The following is a 21,626-nucleotide window of genomic DNA, read 5'->3' as shown; positions in this document are numbered from 1 at the left end:
CAACAGGTGTTTCCCACCTTTCCTCAAGTTACATTCCTTGGAACGTCCCTTTATAACAGATAGTTCTATTGGCTCAAGATACCGATACCGGTCTTCGGCGTTCTTCGTCTTTCACGGTGCGTGTCAGGTGCAACTTGATTGGGTGATTGAGAGCGGGGCCTCGCGCCACTCGCGTGCATTAATATATGTACATGTAATTATATATCTATTGTCCGATGATACCCAGGTAACCCAGGTGCACCTGTTGGCATTATTTCATTTTCGTTGAAAATTTGAAAGTTTGGAGAGCCGAGAAGATGTTTGCAAAGATGACGAACGAATTCGCCGTGCCGCCGCGGTCTCGAATACGATTGCATACGACCCTGAGGCATCGCGGCGAAGGCGAAGATTGCCGATTCGAGTGGGCCCGAGCGCCATGTTGGTCTCGCGTCTGGTATCTGATGGCGTTGGACCAATGGCACGTCGCGTTGCGGCGCACGGCGCACCTGGGACCTGGGACAGGTAAGGGTAAGGACGGTGCGCGGTGCGTCGTGGATTGCGACTTACACTCTTCCAGTCGGATGTCGGATTAGTCGCCGGAGTATTCGCGGTCGAGCATGTTCGGGTCGTAGCTCCGCCGCTCGTTTCTCTGTCGCCTCGGGACCGAGTGCCTCCCTCTCCCCGGCCCTCTGCCCTCTGCCTGTCACCGTCTCTTGGAGTGTGCGCGCGCGTGCGGTGCATTGTGAAAAATTTGTAAATAAGGTAAGCGATCCCGTTTGTCGCGCTCGCGCGCCTACGAGACGTCGGTCTCGTGCGTCCTCACCTCGACCGATCGACACGAATCTCACGTCGACACGTCGACGAGAGAGAGAGAGACGATACTCCGGAAATTGTGCGAGGGAACGCGATCGCGAGGCCCGAGGCCGTCGCAAGTCGTAACGCTCGAAGCAGCACCGTTGCAGCGCCGAGGCGAATCGCCCGGTCGCGCACACCTGTTGCCGTCCTCCGTCCTCCGCAGCGTGCATGGCCGCGTCAGCCAGCCTGGCACTCCTGAGTCCTGGCAAGCCTGCGTCGGCATGCGACGAGGCGACAAGGCGACGAGAAGACGCACGGCAGATAAAAATCGTGCTGACGAAAGGCGCTCGCACTCTGCTCCGCTCCCGCTCCCGCTCCCGCTCCCGTTCCCGTTCCCACACCGCTGCATACGTGCTGGATGAGCTGGATCAACTTCGACGTACCACCCTCGCTCGCGTTGCATTTTAATTAACTCCGGATCACGTCATCGACGTGAATCGAAATTTGTAGTATTAGCCAGTGCCCACTACTACGCAATGCAATGGGAGGTGTACTAAAAAAATAAAACCAAAGAGTAAGGGAGCAAAGTTGAAACTCATTCTATCAGGTCGCATATCTCAAGTCCGAATCGCGTCATTTAAGTTCGTAAAGTTTGCGCTATGAGTATCGTAACGGGAGATGTACAAACGAAACTGGACAAGGACGCAAGATTTTCGCACGTCGGCGCGTTTTAATTCTGAATTCATGCACTACCGCGAACGTTGTAGCACAAAATTTGTAGACCCGGAGAGATTTAAATACTAAAAAAAGAAAGATGGTATCAATCCCACACTCTCACCTCCTTTTGCTCGCTAGAGTGGAGTAGCGTTTTAAAACTCGCGTAATCTCTCTATCTAACCCCGAGTTGTATAAACATTCCACAAAGCTAAAAAGGCCGAGAAAATTTGCCAGCTTTAAATCAAGTTTTAATTTAAAGTTTTTTGAAATTTTATAGTTTTAAAATCAAGAAAGTATCACGTATCTTATATGAATGTAAGATTGTAAAAATAAAATTGAAGATGACAACAAAATTAACGATTCGCCTACTATCGTATGATCGTATGAATCATAAATGTGAATCACAGATCATGTTTCGTTTTCTATATATCTATTATGTATGTAATAGGCATCTCTCTTCAGTTGCATACATTTCAGGAAATACGTCGACATATATTTCTGTACTTACATCGAAGATCACCCGTGACAGGTACATACGTCTATCTGAATAGTAATATAAAACTGCGCAAATAATTAGATACACGTACATTTCCGGTGACATTAAAACCAACTTTAGACGTGCCCGCGCGAGGCGCACGTAACTAATTAAGGATTCCTAATTGGACGGTACGGATCGAGTCTTAATTGTCGGATAATTCATTGTATCTGGATTACGTCTTGATTTCTCTCGAGTCGCTATCGCGCATCTTCACTAAAATAAAATATTTAAAAAAACCGTGGCATGCATTTGTATAACAGCTAAAACCATTACATTTTTATTAGTTTTTATTATCGATAGAAGCTTGACTATAAAATCGACAAGCAAATCAGTAAAGTAATATCGTTTATTTCGCGAAATATTTATCAATACACGTGCAAGACGTTCAAAAGTTGTAGTTTTCGTTTAATGCATAAATGAGACTTCTGTAAAATTATGTTTCCTTAATAGAAAGATATTCTCTCTCTCTCTCTCTCTCTCTCTCTCTCTCTCTCTCTCTCTCTCTCCCCCCCCCCCCCCTCTCTTTCCAACCTTAAAAGTGAATCGTAAAATTCGTATTATTTTGTACATGGCACGAATGTGACAGGAACGATAATGACACGCTATCTATATTGGGCGCGTGCGACATCGATCACTATAGCTTATAGCTATTGTAATGTCGATTTGCTAATTCTTATCGGGCTATCATTATCGTGATCTAATGATTCATCGATCGCCGACCTTTGATCATCCTCATTTGGTCTATCTCGCGATTGTAAAACGTGCACGTTCCATTCCCTTATCCGCGCGAACTCTATAAGCTTTTAATCAACGTCGACGCGCAGTTTCGTAACTCTATGTATCTATTATCTATAAATAACAGTTATATTTATACAAGTAATAGCTAACTACGTACAACTCCACGTTAATTCTACATTATTCAAAATTAAACTTGAATGTAAAGGTACATCGCGGTAACCATACGCGTGAATATCCCATATGAAGATGAGTTTGCGCATACGTACACGTTTCAACACTCCTATATATTCTTTATAGTTTATAGAATAGCCTCGTTTTTGTTACAGTCCCCTTCTTTATCTTGTTTTATTTTATTTTATTTTCGTAAAAAAATACAGCTAATCCAAATCGTACGAAGTATTCCTCTTAAAATTAAAAGGTGGTCGTCGCGTTTGTCAAGATTAAGAAGCGGCAGTTACGCGCCCAGCATCTCGTAAAGAGAGATCGGTAGTCCTCGGTATCGCGCGGTATCCGTAGCTCGGAGCCACACGAGACGCGTACGTCGTAATGTCGGCGCCTTTTCATTGAGCGGGCACAAGGCACAAGTCCAAGACGGACGTGTCTGTGTCTCGTATACTTACAGTACTAGTCTCGTAAGGCGAGAAGAGCAATAAACATCTCCAAGTTGCCCGTTAGCTCTCGGCTCCCCGCCCGTGACATTTACGAGCTGCATTCCTATATCGCGGCACGACTGTATTGTTCGTCTTTAATCGGTAATGGCGCGCATAATCGTTTTGTCGAGTTCTACTTCTCTTGCTTATCTCCAAGACGCGAAAATGTACGTTATATTATTACGAAGATCGCGTGCACGCGTGATTATTTACGTTCGATCGGACACGCGTCATCGTCGTCGAGATCAAGCAAAAACCTCTAACAACCGACGAAGATAAATTTCAATTCAACTTCTACAACGCGGGGAAAATACGCCGCGCCGCGCCGGCCGGCGAGAATATAGCAATCCGATCGAACTTGTTCAAGTCGTTGTCGTTGTCGTCGTCGCGTCTATAGCATCCCACTGTCGAACGACACCTGTAATTCACGCCTACGAAATGCCTACGTCATCTCCCACGTAAGACTAACGATGTCGTGACACGGATCACGAGTGCTTATTATTGATTATTATATTATACTACGCATGGATCGATTCTCATCCTTTCGAATGCTGTCAATGCAGAATTTAGAATTTATTGAGTTTCTCGAAATATGACACGTTGTTGTTCTCATGTGTATATGTGTGCTTTAAATAATGGATTAAGATAAATATTCCGAGCAACTCTTATTTATAACTGTCCTAAATTGATATCGTTGATGATAAATGATTAGCGGAGAGCAATCGTAAATCGTAATGCAATATTTGAATATCCTCTTCGACGAGAATTATAGTAAACAGAACGTAGTACGTATTCGTGTTTTAGTATTTTTCTGATATTATAACGGAAAATGAGCCAAAACCAAAACATTCCAATCTTATTATTCTTATTGATTCAGAGCGATACTATTTTAATTAATTGTAATGCAAAGTATTTTGCAACGTTTCTATATCTTGATTTTGCGTGCATTTGCCTTCAATATTGCCCTGCTTTCTCACTCTAGCATACGTATGGAAAATGTAGTTTCACGTAGCAGTAGTTTGTTGACCTCCTAGTACATCTGTGATTTCGTGACACACATTGTGAATATATTTATTGGCTTCGGATTCATTGGTATAATTTTTCATACATTATTTGTCCGGATATATTTGTATCTTTTTTCTCTTTACATACCGATAATTTCAATATGTTCCATTTATTATATAACTTATTTAAGGCATTACATAAATCACTTTGCAAATATGTTAGTCAATACTTGCTAGGCAACTTTGGCGAATCGTTTCGCCAAAGCGCAAATTACCGATATTGATATCGATATTTCCATTTTTATTACACCTGTTAGAATAGCGCGAAATAAGAACGTAGGTACTTTTCTCTCGACTAACGTATAGTTGAGTCAAGTCAATTTTTCGCAACGTTGAAACCTCTAACAATAAGTATGCATTTGGTATCATCAGCGCAGTGCATTCCTCGTGAAATTGTTCGCGAAATCGTAAACGTAAAGTTTTTACGTTTCTGTAGACGTCAACGTGCACTGTGAGAGAAAGAGAGAGAGAGAGAGAGAGAGAGACAGGTATCGCAAGTGCGAGTTATATTACGCTTGCCATTGTGAAATCGCCTTAAATGCATTTTTTATAATCTCTGGTTCCTTTCTTCGCATCTCTTTTTCCACCTGCGGGCTCCGTTATTTGGAAAACGTCATTACACGCACTCGGCATACGGGCATCGCATTCCATACGAATGTTTTTCCGAAAGATCGTTTATACGTGTGAACGAGTCCTTTTGATATATGTTGACGCGATGAGAGAGTCTCCTCGCGCGATCGCGCCGCGATTAGACGTACTTACTATATACCTACCTACGTTCGAGCACTTCGAGCGAAAGGTAATTCTCTATCGTCTGCGAATTCTGACAGCCTTGACAAATCGTGATTCCGAAATGCTGAAAATCTGTACGATTATCAGAGTACACGTGTAAAAATCAATACATGTATCTTCTCTGATTATATCGATGTATAATTTGTAAATTATTAGATACTAATTGTTAACCCACATAAGATAAACATATTATATGTTAACATTATTATATTTTACACACCGTGATTTAGACATTAATCACATTATTTTCCTATAACTAGTGCTCTTAATAATTATAGAACATTTGACATTTGACGCGGTTATTTACTCTGATGGGCAAAATTATTAGAATCGCGATTATATACTTAGAATCGGTCGATCGCGCCAACAAGTACGAGATTTCTACTACAAGTTCATTAAACTTCAGCTCGCACCTTTATGCGATTAAATACGATGAGAGAATTAGCGTAAAGCATATACAGTTAAAATTAATATTCTTTTGATCTCGGGATGTAATTATCTCGAGCGATCTCTCGAATCGATGGAATTAAACGTACCGTGTCGTACAAATTAGATTCATTCGATAAACAGATGATCGAGCGCAAGAATGAAATTGATCCTTAGCGATTAATCAACGAACCGAACAGTCGAGTGAAAAGTTGATTCGCGCCGCGCCACGCGCGATTCGGTCCATTCACTACAAAACTTGTTCGCGACAAGACGCGAACAGATCGCCGTTGGTATGCGCGAGGTGCATTGGTAACTTTCTTTCTACTTTTCCATCGCTCATATAGACGTTCACGTCCGCAATGTAGATATTTACTATTTACTTTCAACGTGTCTTACCGGCACCGCCACGCCGCGGCCGCGCCGGCGCGGCGTGCTGATCTTACGGATGTATGTATGAGAGTGGAACGACTAAAGTTTCATTTAGTCCCATGTGGAAATATCGTTTACGCAAGGTTATTCTTCCACCAGGTCGACGTGCCTTTATCAAAATATTTCTTTTTTTTCCAAGAAAGATAGTACTTCAAGTACCTAGCTGTTACCTGTTTCTAGAACATTAAACAAGTTTAAACAAACAAATGTAAATAAGCGATAATCGATTGTAACTGAAAAATATTGGCGTTCTATCGAATTGTTTCTGTAAGTTATATTGTAATTGATTGCGTATGACGTATTACCACTGAAAATTTTCCACGTTTTCTACGATTTGCATGTACATCCCACATGCGTCTCATATATATATATCTTGACAAACATTATTAAGTAATAATTGCGAAACGTTCAGGGAAGATGGCATAATATTCGCATACTATTGCTTTGTATTTGTATACCGTAATAATCGCAATATTAACATTCTATAAAATGATTATATAATGGTAATTGTGTTTAAAAAAATGATAAAATTGTACGTGTATTTAGAAAAGTTTACGAATTGTTGCGTATAATGCAATTTCAATAATGACGATACATAAGAATCGTAAATATTCATCAACGGTATATCAACGTTGACTGAATGCTACGGTAACATGCGATATTTGTCGCGTCAACGGTTACATGCAGCTACAGCTACGTGTAGCCGTGTACCGATGCCTATGCCTATGCCTTTTCCACGTTTTCTGCGATTTGCATACACGCTTGTGCCTACTGGCCTGTAAAATCGCCGCGCGGCTGTGTGCTCCAATAATATATTTAAAAAATAAAAATGACCAACGCGATAATATCACTCGGTCGCGGCACGCGAGCTCCGATCACGCATAAACGAAATCGCTGGATAAATGTAAAGGAGAGGATCGGTATACGTGTGCGGACATAAAGATGCCGTTATAATTTTGACGAGTTGAAAGTGGACCTTACGCCGATAATTTTTGCATATTTATTAACCGACTCTGTCAATATGTATATTATAATAATTATTGTAATTAAGTATAGCATATTAGAATATTACATATAGACAATATTATACATATTATATAACGTGAAAACGTTTGTGCAATATGTCAAAATTTTAAGAATTAATTCTCCAATATTTTCGTTTCGTGCCAATTTTAATTCGACGTTAATTTATTGAAGAAACGCATAGAGAGACTTATTGTAAGAGAGACAAGAAAAGAGCGATAGAGACGGCGAATCATAATCGAGACATTCTCCTGGATTACGTTTTCTCGAGCGTGCGATGCAACCCGCGCACGTGCATGGTGCATCCAGACATAATTGCGGCTCGTGCTGCATTCCCGAGGTGCATTGCCGATTCTTGAGGTGCGCCGTGACTTCGAGAAACCTCAATTCCATAAAAGAGCGGCATATGCGAGGTAACGTCTTCGGCACGATCACGTTGTCTACGTCACGGGAATATTACACCGGAGAAGCGGAAGGATATAAAAAACAAAACTCGCTTTTCTTTGGATTTTGGAAGAAAAGAACAGAATTAACAAATAAATAATAATATAAAAATTATTTGGACTCTTTAGAATCGAACTTATTCTACAACTTACACACTTGCAGAATTGGAACTTGGAGTTTAATTCATTGCAATTATAATGATGTTTGGACTTATTTTTTTTCTGTTTCTCACAATCACATACGTAACTGCTTGTTACCTAGACGGACCATTAAATAAAAATGGAATGACGTAACGGAGAAAGGGCTGAGGATGCAAACGGTGCGTTTTTCCGAGATTAGTCGTGTCATCGTTTAATTTAAAGGCTCTTGACACAAAACGTATCGTGTCGCGCCGACTCTTATCTATCGGGTTTTGCATTGAGCACGAATGCCGCGGAAAATATGAAATTTATGCCTTCGTTAAGGGAACGTTCGTATATGTGGATCGTAAAATGTGCATCATCTCGATTTATCATCGCGCTCGCGCTCGCGCACACGAGCAACAAAATACTTGCTCGCATTCCCTTCCGTCGCCAGTGCGTGGAACATCTCGACCATGTCCAAGGTTGTTAACCCATTGGCATAGGCGAAAATTACGTTTAGAGTTTTCCACTTTGTACGTAAAAAGAGTTCGTACGGTTTGTAAGGAGTAAAAATAGAACATTGCGAAAACTCTTACGAGTCATCAAGATATTTTATTTTCCACGATACATAAATATATCGAACAAGTAAAATTTACGTTCTTTATTCTTCGAGATTTGTAATTAAAGCGAAAAAAACTGTCACATATGCGCATAAAAATTTGCAGAAATCAAAGGAATGTCATAAAAAAAGCGAGCGAGCGAGAAAGAGAGAGAGAGAGGTGCGGTAAAAAATCTTGATTTGCATAAAATCAATTTGTATATTTGTATATTTGTTTGCTCCTACAATACGATTGGACGCAAAATTTAGTGGTTCCAAGGTTAAACCGTTTGTAGGTGTCAAGTACATTCAAGGTAGCGAATCCACGATACGACGCATTCCTGCACGATTAAATTTTTCTGCACGTGAGATGTGTCCGTATCCATATAAATATAAATAATTACGTTTGAGACTTGTCGCGAAGTACGTTTACGCATATATGTACATATTCATAATATACTTATACTCTTTATTCTTTTTCCACACTTTGGACGTCTAGGTGACGTAAAAAAATTGTATTCTCAATGAGAACTTGGATGTTGTAATATCCTTTTCCTATGCTAACATTCCGCGCTGATACAAAATTTGCATAATCCAATCTTTACAAAGTTTTACAAAGTGATATCTCAGAGATACTTGGATATGCATTCTTCTACGCGCATTTTATGTTCATTTCTCGAGATTACATTTGCATAGCCGATTCGCGTTTATTTCTCGAGATTGGAAGAAGAATTATTAAATCCAACTCTCGTTAGAACAATAAAAATTGCGTTTCTATTTATATATAAAGTTAAAAAAAATATCCAATGTATACAATTAATTTTAATTCTAATAACTCGTTAGTTTTTGTTGACGTTATTCTGTACATCTGATATATCGTTGATTCCGTGAATAGGGATTCTCGGTTACATGTTAAAATCTAGAATTCAGAGCGTTGATGAGGAATTCCTGGTATGCAGGATCGAAACGCATTGGTAACTTGGGTCTCGTGGAGAGGCATACACACCGAAGCCCACTCACCTTCTTTCCTTTTCCCTTCCCTTTTTGCCGTGACTGCTGTGTGTTAGGCCTCCGTCGAGATCCTTAGGCCAGCATTAGAACCGCGTTGCGAACAGGAATTCTTTCACGTCGAGTCGTAGCTACCTACAGTCTACGGACTCTACAGTGCGTGAGAACCTCGCCGGCAAAATAGTTATATTTAATATCTCATACGATATCCGTAATTTTATTTCCTCATTTTTACAATTCCCGTTCCGCTAGATTGCTAGATTAATATTATTCCTTTTTTTAATTTAAACTTATACTAGAAACGAGGAAATAAACTTAAAATAATATGACTAAATATATAAGAAAATAATAAAATGTGTATATGTACAGATACATGAACGTGATAGAATTGAGAAAGCCGTAATGATTTTAGGCTTTAAAATAACTCTATGCTTATAAAATATAGCATAGAATTTTAGCCTGGAGAAAAATGACGTAAAGAAAACCTTAGCGATAAGCTGAAAATTAAAAAGGTTAAAGTAGATGGTGTATTTTATTAAACTTTCTCTTAAATTGACCAAAGAATCTACGGAAAGGCAGGGCAATATTATAATACACAAAATTTGAGACTCTATATATACAATTATTATTATAACTCGTCAAGCAGGACTTTGCGATTTTTTCTCATTAGTGGTAATTGCAGTCAGGATAGTAGTGTAATTAAAAAAAAAATACAATAATCCTTTTTGTTACATGCAAATATACAAGTTGCATTCCCAACGATGCGATATGACGATTCCAAACGTCGATTTTTTCTCAGATCACGTATCGCAATACTATCAATCAATCGACTTGACGTGTGATAATTCTGTGATCCAAATTCGCTAGCACATAAAATTATACGTATTTGTATAATGAAACGACAGCCTAGACCGCGGATGCCAGTAAAAGAGGCAACCATATTTATCTCTCTCTCTCTCTCTCTCTCTCTCTCTCTCTCTCTCTCTCTCTTGCCCTCTCCTTCCCTCATTAGAACGTATGAAGCGTTGCATAAAATATTATTGTGATAATTTATCTGATATTATTCCACTCGCCGGATATTAAATCGAACAATGTATAGAATAATCATGAATCGTTCCGAAATTCAAAATACTCGAAATAATCGAAACGTGTAAGCGCTCTGATAAGCGCTCCGATTATTAATTTATATCTTTCATCTCGTGATTGTTCATTACTTTATAGAGCGATTTGTTATTTATGTAAGAAATGTTTAATAATTTTTAACATACCGTAAGGATTTTTTAATTACATCACATAGTTGCACGAGTTATTTGATGTAAAGAATAGTCTAGCCCATATTAACAGCGCTACTTACTTGTCATTGTGCGAAATGACAACCGATTGACGTGCCTGTCATATAACAATGCTTTCTTTCCGTTCTCACGGTATCTAATCCCATCGTGAATTGCAAAATTGCTTCCGAACAACCTGTCGACGTCGGTGAAAGCGAATCAAAATTATTTATCGTTTAACAAGTATCTCCTTATTACTCATTTTTACGTGCCGACGAATAGATTTACGTTTAGCGACCGACTTAGCTGCCAAATCATTAAAGAATCGCGAGCGAAAATTTCGAAGCGAAACGCCTGACCGCTTGCGCTCGCGCGATTAGAAGCGCTTGTTTGCACTTTCGAAACTATAAACGGGCGCAGTCAACTAAACAATTAAACCACAATTTAATGACTCGAAGAATGCTTGTCCCAATAGAGACGAAGATCCATACAAGTAGAAGAAGAGAAACTTGAAGAAAAATTTCTGCAGATTTCTTGCTGTTCCTAAAATATTACCATTCACATATTCACGTAACACACGTTGTGTGGGGGAGAGGGATAGTCATAATTTTTTATTATAAATTACAATTTTTTATATAAATCACAATTACTTTTATTTTATTTTAATTGTGATTAGTTTATCATATTTGTAGATATACCAATGTCGTGGTAAGTTATTTTTCGGAAAACTTGCAAAGTTTTATAAGCATCTTTGTTTGGAGATTTCTTTTTGCGTATAAATTGAATCGCATAATATCGCAGGAAATGCATAATTTTTTTTCACCAACAAGATATTACATTCACGTAAACTCGTTAATGTGACGTAGCGTTATGAAAGAACGATCAGTTGTCATGTAGTTACGCAAATGCGATTGACAACTCGCAGTTGCCGAAGGTATTTACGGGACTCATTGAGCAAGTATTTACACTCTACGTAATATCATAAGACTCGTCTAGTATTAAAGAAAATTAACAGAATACTTGTAGAAATCTTGATTTAACACGATGCAATAACAAAATACACATATTTACTTGACATAAACTTTCATTATAATATGTACATACGTCAAAATCACTAATTTTGAATTTATACATATATATTACATCCTTCTTTTTTTTTAATTGTTCGAATATTTTTCAAGTAGTTGCGCGTTTGCATGTGCGGTTAACTCTATCAGAGGAGAATATTATGGAGGAATTTCTCTAGGAACAAATTCAGATATTCACATTCTTCGCACATAGCTATGCAAAAACGAATTGTCGTCTCAGTTTCTCTTCTATCGGGAATGATCCCTCGACGAGCGTGTAGATTTTATGACGCATCAATTTACACGCGATAATAAATATTATAGATAAATCTTTCCGCTAGAAAATGAAGAAGAAAAATATTCCTGCGACAACCATTTCACAGTTTCGAAATTACTTATATGCAATATACAAAATTTCAACAAAATATCCTGATCCTGCCTTATAAACAAATTACATTCGCATGAATTATATATTTTTATTTTAATTAATTTTTTCGTAAATCGTTTGCATGCATAAATACTCGTACAAAAAATTTTATATATATAAAATATTTGAAAACATGAGTAAGCTATCTAGAAATTATACCTACTTTAACTGATAATAATTAAAGCATTTCATATGTATAGATTATTTAATTTCAATAAACAGAGATAACATATTGATATTACGCAAAATATTACATTAAAGGATATGATATTTAGGAAATCGTAAGGCACGTTAATCGTGCATAAAGATTGCGGTTAATGCAACTACGAAACAGGTATAGAAGGAAGTGAAAAGTGGACGAGACTGCTCTCGCGCCAGTCAAACGGCAGTAGAGTGTCCGAACGAGTAGTGAACACGATTAGCTCCATGATTTCACCTTCGAAAATGAAGTTTAGTAAACTGGGAGAAGAAGGAGGAGGAGGAGGAGAAGAAGAAGAGGAGAAATTCCAGACATGTCTGGCAAACGAATTAAACTCATTGGAATTTCACTTTAGCGAGGGGCAAAGGGGCTGCTGCTTTCTGCTGACTTTCTTGAGCGCCAAGTATGGCACTGCTGACCCGATAGCCGGATATACGGCCGCGGCGACGTGCGACATGCGACGTGCGACGTGCAAGTATCGACGTTGGTCGTTGCTGTCATTAAGTTATTGAACTCGGATACTCTGCGCCTGGCAACATAACAATATCTTTACGACTACACCAAACTGCACCGATCCGAAATGAAAAGACGGCCGGCAAAGCCGGACGCGCATAAATTAACCGGAGCCTTGCGAACGCGAACTTTGAAGGCCAATTAAGATTTTCGTATACGTCCTTACTCGCCCGTGACGAATTATTACCTGACACATAATTCAAAGCCTCTTTTAGTGATACGTTTCATAATGGGAACTTTGGCTCCTCTGTTTCAGTTATAACCAGCGCGGCACATCCTGGTTACCATGCCGTACTACAACAGTGGTCACAGCCCCGCTTATAACAAAGGTGAGCAACCTGCTCATTTAGATTATACCGTGGAATTAACAAGTTAATTACATTTCGAAATAAATTATCATTTGCTAATGTACCGTTTGTCTGGCAATTAAACCTGATTATCGCGAATCTTTTGGAGAAAATTAAGACGAAATGCTATATGTATAAACTCCAGCACAAAATTGAATAGAATAACAAATTTAAAATATCAATAGCAATGCATTGTTTTAGATATAAAAGAATGAGAAAAAATATTCTGCAAAAAAGAATTAATTTTATTATGACATGCGTAAATTAATATTGATAAAAAAAATCGAAAGAAAATTCAAGTAGCACTTTGTATTATCTTAGGATAAATAACAAAGAAATGAGGAATATCGAAAGAAGAATTTTATGAATTAATTATTAAAGGCACGTCTCACATTTCAGATGGTGGCTCCAGTGGGCCGTCGAGCACTTCTGGCGGTCGCGCCAGCAGCTCGGAGCCGACGTATATGATGGAGCACTTGGCCACGTTCACCGTCACGAAGGAAACCGGTATTGTTTATCCGGCGGATGGTATGCGCCGCCTTCTACAACTGGAAAAAAGCAATGGCATTTGGAGTCAAAAAATGCAGCTCCGTCTCGAGCGAAACTGGGTCCTTATCATGGACAACGAAACGGGGGTAATTTTTCTATTTTACGCCGTACAGATTCTACCGCCGCGCCGCGTAAATACACGGGCGTCCGCAAAACGGGTCTGTGTTTGCGGAACTTAACGATGCTTTTAATTAAATCCATATATTTTGTCACGTCTTCGATCCTCGAGATATAAACTGTTACAATCTTCGAGGCCATAATAAAGTGATATCGCAAATCGTAAACGAAATTAATTAATTGAGAATTACCTATGTAACTTATATCAACGTGTATCAACTTGTCATGTCACGCGAGAAGGTATAGATTGTTCGCAAAATTACTGCGTGTACAAAGTACAATCGGCGATTCTAATTCACCTAACAATATAATATACGATTGATAATTTTAGGCCATTATGGAGCGATTTCCGGCTTCCTTGATACAAGAACCGACGGCATTTACGTCGAGAGATCCCATGGAGATGTACAACAACATTTTGGTGTTTACGGTAGCTGACGATAGTGGTTCTGGTCAGCGAGCGGAAATGCACATATTCCAATGTCAGAGTGTTTCGGCGCAGGACCTCGTCGAGGACCTGAAGATGCTGCAAATGGGAAAACTGGTCACGGGTGGCTCGCCCCGAGGGCCTAGAGGACATATTCCACCTCCACCTGCCTTACCGCCTCCGGAACCACCCTTGAACGGCGTTAATGTCAGGGAACAGGTGTCTGCTTTCAACGCGGCGAATGGTGAGTGTGCAATTATGTAAAAAAAATTGTGTTATATTTTCTATCATTGAAAATAATGTTTAAATAAATGTTTACCATTAATTTGAAACACCATTGAATATAAAAACTCTCAAGGATATAATTACAATATAATATTAATATTAATGCATTGAATATCTCTGTGTGTGAATTTAACATAGCAGACGGACAGAATGACATGTCTCGAGAAGAGAACAACGACGAGGTGTCGTCGACATCGTCGGAGAAGTACGAGCGCGACGTGACGATCTTAAATCATTGCTTCGACGACATCGAAAAGTTCATCGCGCGTCTGCAACACGCGGCTGCTGCGTCTCGGGAGCTAGAGCGCCGACGACGTAATCGGAAATCAAAGAAGAGAAACCTCGGCGACGGTATGCTAACGATGAGAGCAAAGCCACCTCCCGAGATGGAGTTCATTGATATCTTCCAGAAATTCAAGCTCTCGTTCAACCTATTAGCCAAGCTCAAAGCGCATATCCACGATCCCAACGCGCCGGAACTCGTACACTTTCTCTTCACGCCGCTCGCGCTCATCGTGGACGCTTCTCACGATACTAATTACGATCCGAATTTACCCAGTAAAGTAGTGTCGCCGCTCCTCACCCGAGAAGCGGTCAATTTGCTGATAAACTGCGTCACCAGCAAAGAGACCGAGCTCTGGCACTCGCTGGGCGACACGTGGCTGATACCGCGCGATCAATGGAAAGGACACGTGCCGCCGTACCATCCGATCTTCATGGACGGTTGGTCGCCAGAGTATCCTATTCCCGAGGACAGAGATCACGATCATTTGGCGTCCTTATTGAATGCGGATAAACAAAAAAGAGACGAGTTGCCAGAACAACAGAACGATCCTTATTACAATCACCGTGATGTGGATGAATCGCATTACAGCAGCGATTATCTCGAGTACGAGAGCCGGGAGGAGCGCGGCGGTAACGAATATTTCGACAGGAATTATGGACCGAGCTCGGAATTGTATGGTCGCGAGGAAAGAGTGGATCAGACCAGGGCGCATAGTGATATTTCCGTAGACTCGATCGAGAGAGCTCCCAGAGCAGCCGCCGGTATAGAGAGAGCGCAGGAGGCTTGGCTGGATGAATTGGTAGCGCGCCATGGCAAAATTGTGCAAGTCACTTATCCACGAACGGCGAACAACGACAAGGAGCTCACGGTAGTCAGAGGCGAATATCTGGAGATTCTTGACGATAGCAGGAAATGGTGGAAAGCGAGAAACTCCCGAGGGCAAGTCGCTCACGTGCCGCACACCATCGTTACGCCTCACAATCCCGCTACTCATTCTGCTGACAATGACGTCTTTAACAATCCTCTATATACCAGCAGATATCCGAGGCAAGGGCACGGCTATAATTATGAGGTGAGAGTCATTAAGAGGTGAACACACCTTTGGATATCTTGCTGATGAATAATTATGGACAATTTGTTCATGTTTATTCACATTTTTTACAAAGATGTGTTGGCGGGAAAAATCTGAAATATTTTATTATTATTTTGTCTAAGTTTTTCTGAAAAATGTTCTAATTAATAATATATAAAAATCTTGGAAAATTTAACAATTTTAAGCAAGTCTTAAAATTTTTATAGGCATTTTGATAAATAATATGAAAAATTCTGAGGCATTTTTCCACCAGGATAGATATATATTTCGACAACAATGAATTATACAAACTTTGTTTAAATACAAGTTTACATTGAAACACGCTGCAGCGTGCAAAAGACAGGACTTTAGATTCACTCTCTAAAGTATCAACATATAATTAAGAGAATTATGTGAATTATTAAGCTAATTATATAAATTTTATGTATTTGTAATAGAATTGATTGTGTGTCACAGGATTCGGAGATTGAAAGAACCAGCACTAGTCCAGGTCCGGAAACCACACATCGAACACATGCGATTCCGCCGCCAGCCCCTGCTGATTGGGTGAGAAAGGAAAGACTTGGGAAAAAAGGTGAATTTCGATACTTTTAAGTCATTTATCCAACTCGCGATTATATATCTGTCTCCTATTTTTATCCAAATTTGAGAAATTTCTGAGAATTAGGAAAGTGTCAAGCTATAAATTTCAGCTTTCATCGCCTCTTATATAAGTCAGATTTTTTAGCAACAACAAATGTCTTCCAAAAGATGCTGTCTTGATTAATATGATGGTGAGGTGACATTAAAGTCGATATATTATTAAATCCAATAAAGCTATACTCCAATATACATAAGAGGTAGGAGAACGCGCATCACATTAGACTGTAAACGGACTGTAGTATAATTAACCATTAGATCATCGTTCAATTAGCATTTCAATTAGCACTCTCGTGAAGAAATGTTGTAATATCTGACGATTTTCTTTTAAACATGTACATATATATGAGTGTAGACTGTGTGAGCCATTTATACGATTGCAACGGGGGCGTGGTATTCTAGGTTCTTCGGATAGAGTAATTATTCTGATCCGCATATATGTATCATTTAAGAGTAACACTGGTAAATTGTGCTTTTTTTTATACATATATAAGTATATTGCTCTCGTATCCTTGCGTTACAAGGCCATTGTCTCTGTCTCTGTCTCGTATGGCCTACAACGTTGCAGCAATCCAGCAATCTGTATGGTCATTGTTGAAAGAGTTAATAAGTATGAAGAACGATTCTAAATGTATCAAGTAATAATTCATTCCGTATGAAATGGTTATTCATAATAATTTATATTCTCAAACGCATAGATTGACTTGATTATTTTGTTGACTTTCCTTTATCATTATCACAGATGTATCGTTATCACAAATACAGACATTGTGATTAATGATAATCAGAAATGAGACAGCGCAATAATGGCGACGCGGCAGAGTTATCGAGGGAATCTACTTTCCAAGGCAATATGTCAAGACATATTGTCAGACACTTGTATAAAAGTTAAGATTTTGGAACCACGTTTAGTGTGAATTAATTAATAAGCCGTTTAATAATGATCGAGATCTGTTAGCTATTGGATAACAGTGACTATCAACCACATATAAAAGCATTTAATTGAATCACGAATCTCGTAACGCGCTTAAAATTTAATGAAAATATAATGACAATCATCCAGCATTTAACGTGGTTGAGAGTTACCAACTAGTTTCTAACGTTGTACTTCTGATAATCGATCGTATCGTCACATATATGTTATCTTCTGTATTTATCGACTAACCAAATTTAGCTATGTAGTTTATAATGGCAGAAAGAAGAATCCATATACATATTATATACATGTTACTTTATAAGTGAAAATGTTACGATATCTGACGTTAAATCCGCTAAGATCTGATATTTTCTTTCGTTAAAAAGTACTTATACTGATAAAGCAATGCAAGTATGAAATGATATAAATACACACCTAGATATGTAAACGGTTGAATTAGTTGGGATGATATAATCTACCTTAGATATATATATATATATTTCCGTTGAAATTATAACTGTGTTTGTCCTTTGTCCTTACTGGAGCTTCATTGTGCGAACAAATTCTACGATTTCGATAAAAGCTCTTGATAAGAATCGTTTGGGAGACTGTGGAGGAAAAGAAAACGACTTCTCTGAAAATACGTACCCTAGTAGCACAACTTTATTATATTATACTATATTTTAATATTGGCTAACAATATACTGGACATATATCCAATTTTTTTGTTGGGTATATAGACTAATTTTTCATATTGGTATTATATTGTTAAGTGGACGCTCTCTCTTTTTGAGCTAATATTGGCAGTGCACTTGCATTTTATTAATAACCAATATGCTTTACATTAGGAAATACTGGCCAAGAGGCCAGTGTTTTGTATTTCTAATACAACCAATATTTAGCCAACATGTTGCAAATGTATTGCGCTACTAGGGTATCTGACGATACATTTTCATGTTTATTTCTCCGTTTTATCAATAGCTTCTATTGATGTAGCGAATCTTTTTGCCAATTTTGCTTGTACGTGTCATTGTCGCATGCATTTTGTATGTATCAATGTAAATAAGCTTGTACAAACGACCGAAGGGAATACGAGGAAAAAGAGAGCTGTAAAAACAATGAGAGAAAAGACACACACACACACACACACATGTATGATAAATTTTTGTAAAGTTTAAAAATATTAGAAATACAAAACACTGACGAACTAGATCTCTTGTAATCATGGTCTGCATATGATTTATATAAATTTCGCTGTAACGCGAAATCTAAGCTTCTCTCAATATATTTCTAATTGTAAATCTTTACTGTCAAAGAAAGACAGAAAAAGTACAAGCATAAAAGACAGAATCGATTTTATCGAATTGATGCTATTATTATTTTTTGTGACTTGCATTATTTATTGTCATATATTTAAACCTACATATATCAAAGTGTTGACTTAAACGAGATAATAACTAGTCGACCAAGAAGTCAATGAGCAATATAATAAACGTGGACAAGCAGTACAAGTTCTTGTTATTCTTTCTCTATTACAGATACATTCTCTTCATATTCCTTTATTTATTGTTAGATTGTGATGTTATATATCGTAATCCTATTGATAAAACGCTCCTTACAATGCGACGTATATTTTTCATAAGAAATTACAATGTATAAAGCTAAAAAAAGTGAACAACTACGCGCTATCTCCTATCTTTATTTCGCGATCGATCGAAATATTAGTTTGACATTTATGTGTGTGTCCACGGGCCGGGAATGCGATCCATCAGTATATTTCATTGTACTGTAATTTTTTTATATGTGTACATCACTTATTATTAATAAACATTCTATTCGTGCAAGGAGTCGTCGTCGTTCCCGTCATTTCTCTTGTCTCCTGCGAATCGCAACAACAATTAAATATAATTGTAGTATCATTTCGTTATATTTTATATAAAGATACTTTGTTTAGTGCAGTGATAAAAAACACCTTGTATAATAAACATATGCTTATATAACGATACATGATGCTTAAATTATATATGCTTAGTGTTCGTCCAATTATATAAAACTGTGTGTAGTTTATGTGAAAGCTTTGTGGGGTAAGTTATAGCCTTTCCACGTATTTTAAGCTCGTCTATAATGGCATGCATTACGATGTATTGATTCCGTGAACGAATCAAATACTCGTGCAATAAATAATTTATTATATCTTATCAAGGACAATTTGATGCAAATTAATTTATGTAAAAATTGTTTTACAGACGACATTAGTTCTTACAACGGAATATCCATCAGTGATAGCAGTAGATCTAGCACTTCTTCTATCGAGAGTATTTCTCAGTCGAATGGAAAGCTTAATACGCAACAAAGCATCGTGGAAGTGCATTCACCACCTCGCGATATAATACTAGATGTAATACCCGACAAGCCAGCTTTACCCGCGCCGGCTGCACTGACACTACCACCAGAGCTGTCCGCATCGAAATCAACGCCAGCACTACCTGCATCGGAATCAGCACCAAAATTACCCACATCAAAATCAGCACCAACATTATTTGTATTGAAATCAATCCCAATACTATCTCCATTAAAATCAGCACCAGCATCACCTGTACCGGCATTAGATTCATCGACGATATCTCCGACGCCTCCACCACTTCCACCACCGCCGCCGCCGCCGCCGCCGCCGACGACGCCAATAGGATCTACCCCACTGCTTCAAACTCAAAAATCTGTGCCAGCGACAACTTTTACGTTTAATAAAGCAGAAACTTTCAAAAGTAGTAAACTCTTCAATGGTGAGTACTAGCTTCAAATATTAATGTTAATAATTATTTTATCTTGTTAATCTATCTTATACATACCTATTTGTTAAAACCCGACTCAAAATGGATTTTTATTTAAATGTAATTAAATGAAAATTTTTATAATTAGCAATTATTATCATAGTAAATGTATTTGTGGCGCATTCTTACTCTTTATACTTTCAAAAGGCATTTCCAGTCAAGAAGAAGTTCAAAAAGAGCTCAAGTTTGTTCTGAGGATATTTCGAGAGAAGAAAGCAAATTCTCCTATCAATAACAGCACGCAGGAAATTTGGTTGAATCAACACTCGACCCCTTGGGAAGTTCAAACTTGGTTATCAGCCAAAGGATTCTCGCAAAAGTATATTGACTATATATATAATTCTGATATGAGAGAGTAACGGAACTGTGATCTATTCATCATTCAATAAATACAAGTATATTTTATTTGTAGAATTTGCAAACAGTTGGAAAATACGAACGGCACGGAATTGTTCAATTTATCGCGACGGCGACTGGAGCAATTGTGCGGTCTGTCCGAGGGAAGCAGGCTGAATGGGCAAATAACTTTAGCGAAAAACGAATGTGAGGTAAGCATGCTTTAATGGAAAAGATTTTGTAATGTTTACAACATTTTTCTATTTTTTTTTCTTTTTTTACAGTACAAAACTGCCCGATCGTCAGAACTCAAGCAAATTTTAGAAAAAGCGCGTCAAAGAGCGGAAAAATTAAACGATAAGGATGAAGCCAGAAAGTGAATCATAATATTCCTTATATTTCAATATATGCGAACCGGAATGCTGCAGGAAATTGGAATGATGCAAATATCGAAGCGATATGTGCAAGCGCTTTGTAGTCACGTGAGAATAGCAAATTTAGAAAAATGGAAGATAAAATACAATAAATATCGAATTATTTTATTTTATCTTACGTATTGTGATAATTATTTATTACGAGTTAAAGCCATATCACGTATCAAAAATTTTCAGCAAGCTGGCATGCATGCGCTATTATACAATAAATTAGCTGTGATGTTCTTTTTGCGAGCAATATTATCCATTATTTTAACAAACTTACATATCGCTTTAGTACTCGACAGCAACATTTTGAGCACTTTAAGTTAAATTTAAATGTTAATTAAGTTAAATGTTGCAAAGGAAATATATTATCTCGAATGCGGTAATGATATTAGAAGATAGCAATTATAAAAGAATATGTAATTACAGTATGTGTAATATAAATATATATTATATGATAATCATCAATTATGTATCTTCAACACAAATTGTTAATTAAATCGTTAATTAATGAAAAGGACAGTAACAATCGGCCAAATGTATCCTCTTTTACATACCTGTGTTCTACTTCTTTACGT

The 21,626-nt window shown here is 38.1% G+C and overlaps 1 protein-coding gene across 3 annotated transcripts; it reads left to right on the top strand.

The window, feature by feature from the left end:
* The first annotated feature begins 515 nt into the window (after positions 1-515).
* On the top strand, positions 516-21,599 carry LOC112467254 (epidermal growth factor receptor kinase substrate 8-like). 3 transcript variants are annotated; one of them, XM_025035792.1, is made up of 10 exons: positions 516-741; positions 13,060-13,132; positions 13,550-13,785; positions 14,148-14,487; positions 14,670-15,886; positions 16,364-16,481; positions 19,709-20,245; positions 20,441-20,612; positions 20,706-20,841; positions 20,914-21,009. In XM_025035792.1, the coding sequence occupies exons 2-10, from the start codon at positions 13,090-13,092 to the stop codon at positions 21,007-21,009; spliced, it is 2,895 nt and encodes a 964-aa protein (XP_024891560.1). In that variant the 5' UTR covers positions 516-741; positions 13,060-13,089. The 3 variants fall into 3 exon arrangements, with proteins under 3 accessions (XP_024891560.1, XP_024891558.1, XP_024891559.1); XM_025035790.1 differs by having other exon boundaries at positions 517-741; positions 14,667-15,886; XM_025035791.1 differs by lacking the exon at positions 516-741 and having other exon boundaries at positions 13,090-13,132; positions 14,667-15,886; positions 20,914-21,599.
* Positions 21,600-21,626: the final 27 nt, after the last annotated feature.

The sequence above is a fragment of the Temnothorax curvispinosus genome, unplaced genomic scaffold (genome assembly GCF_003070985.1).
Source record: "Temnothorax curvispinosus isolate PA1 unplaced genomic scaffold, ASM307098v1 QBEX01017109.1, whole genome shotgun sequence".
Classification (NCBI taxonomy): Eukaryota; Metazoa; Arthropoda; class Insecta; order Hymenoptera; family Formicidae; genus Temnothorax; species Temnothorax curvispinosus.
This window is presented reverse-complemented; position numbering and strand designations above follow the sequence as displayed.

Excerpts from the sequence above, each read along its gene's own strand:
- LOC112467254 (XM_025035791.1), top strand. The coding sequence starts at position 13,090 with ATGCCGTACTACAACAGTGGTCACAGCCCCGCTTATAACAAAG. Across the intron at positions 13,133-13,549 it reads CAGCCCCGCTTATAACAAAG|ATGGTGGCTCCAGTGGGCCG; the intron begins GTGAGCAACCTG and ends CTCACATTTCAG. Across the intron at positions 20,613-20,705 it reads GCCAAAGGATTCTCGCAAAA|AATTTGCAAACAGTTGGAAA; the intron begins GTATATTGACTA and ends TTTTATTTGTAG.